We start from the raw sequence: 12,420 nt of genomic DNA on the forward strand, positions 1-12,420 counted from the left end.
CCCACAGATTAGATCCAGCTATATGCAAATCAGTCTTTAACCTGCTTCAATAGGAATAGTCCAGCCTGAATTGCCAAGCCATGCCCTCTCTGAGTTGGACACAAGCAACTCAAGACTGGTTTCACCCTGAATTGGGGCTCTTCATTTGGGTGTAGCTTGGTTGCAGTGGTACGGTGAACAAGGGACCCACATCTGGACATACCCTTGGCCACTTAGGGCAGTACATCAAACACACAAAAGTTGATGGGAGGATGCCTGCAAAAATTCTAACTACTGCCACTCTCTCTGGGTAGTATTCCAACACATCATTGTTTTATCCACCACGCCACCTCAGATTAGACCCAGCTATATGCAAATCAGTCTTAAACCTGCTCCAATAGGAACAGTCCAGCCCAAACTGCCAAGCAAGGCCACCTCTGAGCCGTAACAAAAGCAACCCAAGACCGTTTTTGCCCTGATTGGGCATCTTCAGTTGTGTGTAGTTCGCTGGGTCCAAACTGAGGTGGCATATTGAGAAAAAGAACAAAGGGATGGAGTGCTACACCAAGCTAGTCCCAGTAGGTAGACACATTGCAAGCAGCCTTCTAGCACATTATGTGTGTTTCATGCCCCACCTTAGTGGCATGGGTGTGCCAAGACATGGGTCGCTTGTTCACTGTGTCACTGGAACTAAGCTGTAACCAGATGATGGAACATGACTAGGACAAAACCTACCCTGGGTTGCTTGTGTTCCGGGTCAAGGAGGATAGTGCTTGGCAGTTAGGGCTGGACTGTTCCCAGGAGGAGCACAGTCAAGACTGATTTGCATATGACTGGGTCCACATTGAGATGGCATTGCATATTTCACATTTTGATGGGGGAGGCAGGAGAGAGGGGCAGAGGAAGTATGAATGGTTTTGCAGGTAGGTGGATATTCAATCCTTACGGGAAGTTCTATTTTGATAGGCCATGGTAATTTGCTCACAGGTAGGTTCACGTTGTTATCTGTGGGATATCAGATAATATGCCAGTTTGTTGAAATGGTTTTACCATGGAGAAAGCAAGTAACTGGAAAGGCTCAGATAAAGTAAAAAATTAAGGCGAAAGACAACATTTGAAATAGGATGGACAAAGAATATTAATACTTGATTTTTCCTACTTGTCCCATTCAATACAATATGAAGATATACTGAAGCTGGTTTGTGACATCTAAGGCCAGTGGATTGGTTGGCATTCATTACCATCTATGAAAAACAAGTTACTTAGCTACTGTAACGCTCTTTCTGGTGGATACACTATTTAACCACAGATTTGTCATCTTTTGAGTATTCCCCAGGCGTCAGACTAGATCTGAAAACTTTTCATAAGTACCAGTGCACACAAACAGGTAGCACTGTGTGGCTCCACACTGACACCGTTCCATCTCAGAAGTTACATGCAGAACGGCATATAAGTGCCACCCATGGGCGCTGACATCAGTTGCATTCTTAGGCTGTTCATGTCTCAGATGCTGAGCCTATCGGTAGACTGGCATAACCAGTGTGCAGATCTCTACATTGTGACCTTTTTCGATGGAAAAAGAATTCAGGCCCTCATTACAAGGCTGGCAGTCATGAGACCGCCAGCCTCGCCGTGGCAGTCCTACCGTCGTGTAGCCGGCAGTAAGGACTGCCACATTACGAGTTGTGAGGCTTGGCAGACACCAAACCTCCAGAACTCTGCCTGGCCCACCAGTGCGGTCGCACCGCCGCAGCTGGCGGTGAGCACCTCCAATAAGGCGGCAGGCCCCAGCCTGCCATCCGGATTATGAAGCTGCAAACTGACAGCCTTTCCATGGCAGTCACGCACCCGGCGACAGGAATCTTGATTCCTGTTGCCGCCACACACATACACACATATCCACACACATGCACACATCCCCCTCACCCGTCCACAGACTCACACACACCCACACCCCTTCATGCACGCATGCATACGCATACACACCCATTCAGCATACGCATACATGCACTCAGACACACCCACTGACTCACACTCATCAACACAGACACCATTCACGCGCACATGCACGCACACATTCAGCACCCCATCCGCAAACATGCACACACGCACCCAAACAAACAGACCCCCCTTTCGGACACCCACTTACCTCCTCAGTCGAGGGGGACGTGTGGGAGGGGATGGGTCCTGGCAGCCTTACATCGCCGCCACCACCACCACGCCATCAGGACTCCGCCAAGCCATATTACAGCTTGTAATACAGCAGGCGGAGTCCTGCTAGTGTGGCAGTGCTGGTGAGGGACCTGCCTCTGCACTGCCAACCGCCAGCGAGACTGCTGGCTGCTTTCCGCCTCAATGATGGCGGAAAGCAGCCAGCACTCGTAATATGGCAGCCTGCTGACCGGGTTTGGCTTTGGCGGTCAGGGAAATTGACCGCCAAAGTCCAAATGAGGGCCTCAGTTCCCAGAACAGGGAGGCAGAAGGGTCAGTGAGGAATCTGCACATCGATAGAGTGTCCATCAGAAAGATTATTACCAAAGGTAAATAACTTGTTCTTCTGACAGATACGTCTAATCGCTATTAGCTCACGGTGTGAAAAGATGCCACAGCAGTACTTCCAGAGGTGGTGGGTCTGTGAACTGGGTTAGCCCACAAAGTCCTGGAGGACGGCACTGGCAAAGTGCCTTTCTCTGCGTTTGAAGAGTCACTCATGTAGCAGCCTGACAAATGTATAAAATGGGCACTCTGTGTGCCAATACGGTGGTAGCAGCTTTAGCACTGGTGAAATCAGCCCATTAATCTTTTGGGGCCGTGACTTAGCCAGTGCATTGCATATTTTGAGGCGTAGAACTATCCGGTGACAGATGGTTCTTTTCTGCACTGCCTTGCTCTTTTTCACTCCAGCAAATTCAAAACAGTCCACAAGATAACTCTTGAGATGATCAATATAAAAGATAAGGACTCTTTTGTGATCTAGACAAGAAAATCACTTCCCCCTTAGAGGGGTGAGGTGACGTTATGCCCAGCATGAAAAGGAGGGGCCCCCTTTGGAAGAAAAGAATCTTGTATACTGAACATCAGCTTCTCTGGAAAGAAAGTTGTATACAGCAGATTGATAGAGAGCGCGTGTAGCTCAATCACATGACGCACCAACGTGATGGTGTTTAGGAAAACTGTACTGAGCGTCAGATGCCTTAATGGGCAACTGTGCAGTGGTTTAAAGGGAGTACACATCAGGAATTTGAGGACTAAATTTATGTCCTCCTGTGGCATGTTGAAGTGTGTAGATGGGAACAAATGCTGTACCCCTTTTGAAAAAAAAAAACTATCACAACAGGTGCTGTAAAGCTGAACAAGCAACCTCAAAAAAGTAGAAAGAGCAGACAAATAACCCTTAACTATGCCCAAAGCAAGTCCTTGCTGGAGTAGAGACAACACAAAAACCAGCACTTGAATAGCTTGAAGTGGGTTAATCTGCTATGTACCACACCAAGCCACAAATCTGTCCCAATGGCAGGCATATACGGATTTAATGGAGGGACACATAGCTGCCCAATCAATATCAATGCCTTCATGAGGAAGGTCCAATGCAGTTCACTGTCGCCGCTCAATCTCCAAGCATGAAGGTGATTGCACACAACCATGCCCTTCTGCTGCAACAAGAGTTCCTTTGGAAGTGGCAGCCCAATCAGAGGACAAATGCTTATGCCCAGGAGTTGCAGGTACCACACTCCCTGGCCCATCCTGATACCACTAGGCGAATTGGGATCGATCATTCCTGATCTTCTTCAGAACTTGGGGCATGGAGATGGCAAAGGGAAGGCCCAAGTGCCACTCTAGACAGAATGTGTCTCTGAGAGACAGCTTTCTGTGAAACTCTAACATGCAAAAATGCTGACATTGCATGTCTCAGGAGTAGTGAAAGGAGCAGGCAAGGGTTCTCCTCGTTCAAAGAATCCACTCTGTGTCACCTTTGAGTGTAGCTGCCATTTGTAATCCTCTAGGTGCAGACCGCGGAGTTAGTCCGTCCTGGCATTTAAAGATACCACCAGGTGGTGCACCATCAAGAAAATCCCCTGGTGATCCAACCACTTCTAGAGGTGTAGTGCCTCCTGACAGAGTCCATGACGCACCTGCCTGCTTTTTTGCAGTCCACAAGGCGGTGTGTTGTCCATGAGCACCTTTACCAACCAACCTTTGATGGATGGCAGAAAGGCTTTCAACGCAAAGCAAATGGCCTGAAACTCCAATAGGTTTTTGTGGTGCTGGGCCTCTGCCAGAAACCTGATCTCCATCTCTCCCAGATGTCCTCCCCAACCTGTAAGAGATGCATCTCTCACCACTGTCAGCTCTGGGCGGGGTATGTAGAAGATCCTACCACTGACCCAACTGTGGTTCCGCATTTACCATTGCAGGTCTTTTGCTGTCTCCTCTAAAATCTGGACTCAAATGCACAGATCCCCCTGGTGTTGTGCCCACTGGGACTTCATATCCGACTGCTGAGTCTGCATATGCCATCTTCCATGCTTCACCAGCAGGATGCAGGAGGACAAGTAGCCTCAGCAGCCTCAGTCATCCTCACGGACATCCAGGACAAAGGCAAAAACATTAGGATGGATCATAGCCCAAATGTCCTGGTATCTCCACTCCAAAGGAAAGGGCCCGCACTTCCTGCTGTAAAACAGACAGAGGGTCCTCCATCAGTCGACTTAACAGTGGTGGAAGGTGCAGTGGGTGGGTATAGCATAGCAATGATGGACTAAACGCAGAAGCCACTTTTCTAAAGCAGTGGTTCCCAACCTTTTGACTCCCGAGGGCCCCCACTGAATCACTGTTGAAAGCCGGGGACCCCCGAGCAATTTGTACAATTTAAATTTCAAGAATTAAAACAGTAATTCGCAACAAAAATACAGAAACAAGAACACACCAAACAAATACTCAAATTACTAAAGATATAATTTTTTTATTTTGAAAATATGCACAAAAATCGAAAGATTTTAATGGGAAGGTAGATACTGCATCTTGATGACTAACTTTTCAATGTTTGGTTTTATGTAGGGAAGCAGAATCCTCTGGTCATATTCTACATTTCCCAAGCCATTTGTTTCTATTTTTAGGTACATAAGATCTGAGAAGCTTTTTCACATATGAATGTGGTGGGGAAAGGAAGTAAAACCATAAGGGCCTCTCTTCTCTCCATAACCTCTCTGTCACATGTAATTCACTTGTTAAATAGCACCTCTCATACCACTGTAGGGTGTTGGAGCGCTTTACAGTGGACTACAAAGTGTACGATTCACATGTCATCTATACTGGTAGGCATTTTCTAAGCGTGCTTGGTTTGGAGACATGCAAACTCAATATTCAGAAAATAACACTATGGTTAGCGTTGACTTTAATAATAAGAATGTATGTCTATGCAAGCAAACATTTTTTACAAGCATTAAGATAATGAAAGACTGGGTAAAACACAACTTTCTAATTTCTGCCATGCAGGTTGCATGCAGCTCTTTGACCGCAGTTCATAGCTCAAAATAATCTGTCACAAAAGCAGTAACCCACTGTGCTATGCATATAAAATACTGTTCTTTGCATAATATACGTTCTTTGCAGCAGGCATGTTAACTGTCTGCGCTACCTTAGATAAGTCAAAACTGCTACTAGACAAACCTCCCATCTCTCTCCTGCAGGAACATTAATCACATGAGTTCTCTTGACGCTTTTATTTTTTGCGTGAAAGTTGGTGGATGAATTTGCAGTGCTTTTTAAACTGCTGCATAAATAAAGTAATGAATAGAAAAACACGCTGGTGTTGAAGAGAGAGGCCTCAGCTGGAAAGGTGTCTTCCTGCCAGCTGAGGTCTGCGGACCCCCTGAGAATGTGTAAGGGACCCCTGGGGGTCCGCGGACCACAGGTTGGGAACTACTACCCTAGAAGGTTTAAACCCTATAGTTTTAGGGGTGACATTTTCCTAGCAAACTGGTATGGTTTTGATAAATGTAAGAACTGTCTTGATCAGAGATGAGGGTAGCTGTAGATCCACATCTGACGGCGCAGAAAGAAAGGAACTGATGTCAGTGTGCAAGGGTGGCGCTTATATGCAGTTCCACATGTAAATTCGCGAGTGAACGATGTTGGTTTGGAGCTGCACAGCACCACCTTTCGACATGCAGGGGTACTGTTGAAACGTTTCTGGATCCAGTCAACACCTGGTAAATATTCAAAAGGTGGGGAATCTAAGGTTAGAAGAATGCATCAGAAATGCCATACCTGTGAGTTCATTCTAGATCTAACAACAGCTGCCTATGGAACCCTAAACCTGAAAGTATGTATATGTAGTCACCAAAGACGCATAGGTATACCATCCCTCATAGGTCTACCATCCCTGTAGTGGAGCAGTGTTATACAAAAGGGGATACATCCACTTCAGTCAGCAGATAAGCCTTTGGAAAGACCATTCTCTCATCAAGCGCCTGGAGATTCACATTTCTAGGGAAATAATGGTGGTGAAAGACAAAATGAGCAAAGCAACTAAATTGGCAAGGGTAAAGAAATCTATTCAACCTAATGTTTAGGAGGGATACAATTTAGGAGGCTGGCCTGACTTATAGTGGGTACCTTGTGGTACTTACACCTTGTGCCAGGTCCAGTTATCCCATATTAGTAGATTAGTAGTGTTCTAGCAGCTTAGGCTGGTAGAGGTAGCTATAGCAGAGCAGCTTAGGCTGAACTATACCACTTATATCATACAGCACTATATCATAAGAAACACAATACTCAGAGTTACTAAAAATAAAGGTACTTTATTTTAGTGACAATATGCCAAAAAGTATCTCAGAGGATACACTCCCTTAGGAGGTAAGTATAATACACAAAATGTACACATAAACCAAAATCAGGTAAGTAAAACACTTAGAAAAGTAGTGAAAACACTGTAGCACACAATAGAATGCAATAGGAGACAATAGGCCTAGGGGCAACACAAACCATATACTCCAAAAATGGAATGCAAATCACAAATGGACCCCAGGCCTAGTGTAGTGTGTAGAGGGTCGCTGGGAGTGTAAGAAAACACTAAGGGTGTCCAAGATACCCCACCCAAGACCCTGAACAGTAGGAGTAAAGTTACCCTACTACCCCAGAAGGACAGTAAAGTCGAGATAGGGGATTCTGCAAAGACAACAACTGACTGCAAAGCACTGAAGACGGACTCCTGGACCTGAGGACCTGCAAAGGAAGGGGACCAAGTCCAAGAGTCACGCAAGTGTCCAGGGGGGGCAGGAGCCCACTAAACCCCAGATGAAGGTGCAAAAGGGCTGCCTCTGGGTGGAAGAAGCTGAAGATTCTGCAACAACTGAAGGTGCCAGGAACCTCTCTTTTGGTCAGAAGATGTCCCACGGTGTGCTGGAGGATGCAGAGTTGTTTCGAAGCAGAAAAACCGCAAACAAGCCTTGCTAGCTGCAAGAGTCACGATTTAAGGTTTTGGGTGCTGCCAGGGCCCAGGAAGGACCAGGAGGTCACCCCTTGGAGGAGGAGACAGACCGGGCGCTCAGCAACACAGAGAGCCCACGTAGAAGCAGGCAGCACCCACAGAAGCACCTGAACAGGCGTTCAGAAAATCTAAGCACGGCGGTCGTCTCAGCACAACAAAAGAGGGTCCCACGAAGTTGGAGGTCAACTCAGCGAGTTGGGCAATGCAGGACGGAGTGCTGGGGACCTGGGCTGTGCACAAAGGAAGTCTTGCAAAAGTGACCAGAAGCCCTAGCAGCTGCAGATCACACAGTACAAAGGATTACTGTCTGGCATGAGGAGGCAAGGACTTACCTCCACCAAATTTGGCCAGGAGAACCACTGGACCGTCGGGGTCACTTGGATCCAGCTCCTGTGTTCCAGGGACCCCGCTCGTCAAGATGAGAGGGGACCCAGAGGACCAATGATGAAGAAGTTTGGTGCCTGCGTTAGCAGGGGGAAGATTCCATCGACCCACGGGAGATTTCTTTTTGGCTTCCAGTGCAGGGTGAAGGCAGACAGCCCTCAGAGCATGCACCACCAGGAAACAGTTGAGAAAGCCAGCAGGATTAGGCGCTACAATGTTGCTGGTATTCTTCTTGCTACTTTGTTGCGGTTTTGCAGGCGTCCTGAAGCAGTCAGCGGTCGATCCTTGGCAGAAGTCGAAGAGAGAAGTGCAGAGGAACTCTGGTGAGCTCTTGCATTCATTATCTGAAGAGAAACCCACAGGAGAGACCCTAAATAGCCCTCAGAGGAGGATTGGCTACCTAACCAGGTAGCTGCCACTGGCACTCAGAGGTCTCCATTGTGCCCTCACACCTCTGCATTCAAGATGGCAGAGGTCTGGGACACACTGGAGGAGCTCTGGGCACAAACCCCTGGGGTGGTGATGGACAGGGGAGTGGTCACTCCCCTTTCCTTTGTCCAGTTTCGCGCCAGAGCAGGGGCTGGGGGATCCCTGAACCCGAGTAGACTGGTTTATGCAAGGAGGGCACCATCTGTGCCCTTCAAAGCATTTCCAGAGTCCAGGAGAGGCTACTCCTCTCAGGCCCTTAACACCTATTTCCAAAGGGAGAGGGTGTAACACCCTCTCTCAGAGGAAATCCTTTGTTCTGCTTTCCTGGGACTGGCCTCCCCAGGCCCCAGGGGGGCAGAAACCTGTCTGCGGGTTGGCAGCAGCGGTAGCTGCCGAGAAAACTCCAGAGAGCTAGTTTGGCAGTACCCGTGGTCCATGCTGGAGCGCCGGGGATGCGTGGGATTGGCACCCCAGTACCAGATTTGGCTTGGGGGGGACAATTCCATGATCTTAGACATGCTACATGGCCATGTTCGGAGTTACCATTGTGAAGCTACACACAGGTATTGACCTATATGTAGTTCACGCGTCTAATGGTGTCCCCGCACTCACAAAGTCCGGGGAAATTGACCTGAACAATGTGGGGGCACCTTGGCTAGTGCCAGGGTGCCCTCACACTTAGTAATTTTGCACCTAACCTTCACTAAGTGAGGGTTAGACATATAGGTGATTTATAAGTTACTTAAGTGCAGTGTAAAATGGCTGTGAAATAACGTGGATGTTATTTCACTCAGGCTGCAGTGGCAGTCCTGTGTAAGAATTGTCTGAGCTCCCTATGGGTGGCAAAAGAAATGCTGCAGCCCATAGGGATCTCCTGGAACCCCAATACCCTGGGTACCTAATTACCATATACTAGGGGATTATAAGGGTGTTCCAGTGTGTCAATTAGAATTGGTAAAATTAGTCACTAGCCTGCAGTGACAATTGTAAAATCAGAGAGAGCATAAACACTGAGGTTCTGGTTAGCAGAGCCTCAGTGATACAGTTAGGCACCACAAAGGGAACACATACAGGGCACAACTTATGAGCACTGGGGTCCTGGCTAGCAGGATCCCAGTGACACAGGCAAAAACAAACATACATACAAGTAAAAATTGGGGGTAACATGCCAGGCAAGATGGTACTTTCCTACAGATACAAAGCAGCCCTAAGATGCTTTCACAAGACATAGAGGCTCAGTTCAACTTGTGCACAGATTTTGCGTTGTTAACCAAACAAATCACAATTTTCTGTGCATTTTGTTCAAATTATTCATTGAAGGCATTAAACTCACCAGAAATATCACAAGGGAGAAGGTTAACCTCTAGAATAAACGAGGATTACAAACAGCAGCTTTAAAAAAAATAAAAAAAAACATGTCCAAGACCCCATAAAAGAGCACTGATAAACACTGGGGACATGGAACAAGTCAACTTAATCGGCTGCAAATATATGGTCAATATCTCAAAGAACATACAGGCTAACAGTTCCCCACTGTAATGCAGTCTTTCTAGTCTGTGATGTACAACTTTCAATACATTAACACAATTTCCTCATTCACTTATTTCCTATGTACACACTACTGCAACGTACACGGTTGTCAGTTTTCATTGTCCCTCATCACTTTCTTCATCCATTGCTATTTTTGCTTTTAAGAAAGTTTCCCTCCACATTTTTCAGTCTCATATAACAGAATTGTACAAGTGATTACTAAGGCATAGCTCTCGTCTTTCCTATTTTTTTATTTAGAGTTATTTCTCGTTTTGTAAAGAGGATACTGTTTGAACAAACAAATTAAATAACGTACCTGGAGAAGTGTTCCGTGAATATGATTTTGCCTTATAAATTTATCTGTGCAGTTGGGAAGCCCATTAAGAAGAGAAAGCACAGTCTTTGGAATATTGTCAACCATAACAAAGGGAACGAGGGCACGGGCTGCCATCTCACGTGAACGATATACAGGCGAGTGTCCACATCTGGGGAAGAGGACAATAAGCACTGAATTACCACAATTGTTCAATAAAAATACTGAAGTATCTGACAAGCAAAACTAAGGTGTGGGAGCTCAGAAACAATTCCACAAGAAGAACTCTGGTTCACTATCCAGAGAGTGGATTCATTTACTAGCATAAAGCCTTCATTTAACAAGGATAAAATGTAACAAGTACAACACCATTTTATTACCTTTTTGTACAATGTATCATTTCGATTATAAACATTTTGCAATATAAGCAGAGGTCCATGAATAATATTTATAAACACGTGCATAAATGCGCCTTATATAAAAAAGGCTCCAAAATAATTCTAAATTGTTTTTTAAAACTGAATGATATACAACGAATAAATAGAAACCATCTCATCTGTAAAATCCCGAGGATAAAAATATAATTTTAGCTTCATCCCGCGAGTATTTTTGCTTTTTCTTTTGTTAGATGGATAATAAATACTTGTTTTATAAAGTAAAGAAACTAACTACATAAAACGTGTTTGAATGTTCATAACCTTTCGTTTTTGCTAAAGTCCTTCATGAAACCTGAGAAAAGTGAGATGTGTATAATTTGTAGATTAGTGCATTTATGAGGAAAATATTATCAATATTATTAATATTATTATATATATTAAATAAATATATATAAATATATATTAAAATATTATTAATATTATTATAATATTATTATTATATATTATGGTTTGAAAGATCAAATGTGAGTGGGGACAAAGAATGAGTCACAGACGTGGACTGATGGCGAGAATAGTAACTACATTCAGAATCCAGATCATACATTTGTCAGTGGTCAGGCTGATCTCCTTAAACTTTGTAATCTGCAATTCTGTTTGTGTTTTTAACACAGGGGGGCCCTGGAACCCTGCGTAAGAGAGCCGTTTCCGGTGTGGGAGTCGTTCACAATGACCTAGCATCTAATTACCTGGCAAGGATAAAGGTAGGGTTTTATTTGTGGTTCAGAATCCCTGCGCTGAAGTGTTCCTGACTGAAGTAATTATTATTGGCATTTATATAGTGTGGACCTTGCTTGTGAGCAACGTAGCACTGAACATTAACAGAGGTGTTAAAGACAGGATTCTATGCATCAAGGTTAGAATTACACAGTCAAATTGCATTTTGCATATTTACATTTGTAATACATTTCACATATGTACTAGTTTAGATACATGGTGATAATGTTTTGCGCAGGATCACATGATTTTATTTTAGCAAAGTGGTAAAGCTAAGATTAGAACTAACACTCTCAGGTCATCAGTTGCAGCTTTAGCTACAAGTCCACAGTTCTCCTAAAGATATGCAACGTGTGTTTTTTTTCTGCAGGTGGTCTTCAGTAAGGAATAACAAGCAGCAACCACCCAAATGGTGCAGAAAGGCAGCAATTAATATTTTCAACCTAGGTTATGATGAAGAGACTTAACAGTTTCAGACGTGTTTCCAATATAAACGGAACCTGCACAGAATAAAGAAAGTTGAAACAAGGCTGTGTCTACTTGAAAAAAAGTTAATGTCTTTTAAAAAAAAAAATGTCCTGATATTGAAACGTGGATTCGCAAAGCCAATAGGACCCCAATCCCCACTACATTTTCAAAAAGAGCAGCGCCTTGATCATGCCAGAACTCTGCAAGACCATCAACTGCTCCCTAGAGTCAGCAACCTACCCAGAAGTCTGGAAGCATGTCAAGATCCGCCCACTTCTGAAGAAACCCACAGACGACCCAATGAACCTCAAGAACTACCGCCCCATCTCGCTGCTGCCCTTCCCAGCTAAAGTTGCAGAGAAAGCAATCAACACTCAGCTACGCCAACACAATGACGACAACAAGATCCTGGACATCTTCCAATCAGGGTTCAGAACTAACCACAGCACCAAAACCGCCCAGCCCGCCGCCACTGATGACATCCACTTCCCACTCGACCGCAGACAAAGAACAGCCCTCATCCTACTTGATCTTTCAGGTGCCTTCGATACAGTATCTCACAGCACCCTATGCGCCAGACTCCACACTGCAGGCATATGCGGCAAAGCCCTTTGATGGAGACATTCCTTCCTGACAGGCAGAACACAGACAGTTAGGCTTCCATCACACCTGTC

At 45.2% G+C, this 12,420-nt stretch overlaps 1 protein-coding gene across 4 annotated transcripts in view; it reads right to left on the reverse strand.

The window, feature by feature from the left end:
• The window catches only part of THADA (THADA armadillo repeat containing), a 1,551,972-nt gene that overhangs the window by 584,489 nt on the left and 955,063 nt on the right, over positions 1-12,420 (reverse strand). For all 4 annotated transcript variants that reach the window (XM_069233992.1, XM_069233989.1, XM_069233988.1 and 1 more), the window contains one exon: positions 10,131-10,299. In XM_069233992.1, coding sequence (XP_069090093.1) covers positions 10,131-10,299 — 169 coding nt within the window. The remainder of the gene's footprint in view (positions 1-10,130; positions 10,300-12,420) is intronic.

The sequence above is a fragment of the Pleurodeles waltl genome, chromosome 5 (genome assembly GCF_031143425.1).
Source record: "Pleurodeles waltl isolate 20211129_DDA chromosome 5, aPleWal1.hap1.20221129, whole genome shotgun sequence".
NCBI lineage: Eukaryota > Metazoa > Chordata > Amphibia > Caudata > Salamandridae > Pleurodeles > Pleurodeles waltl.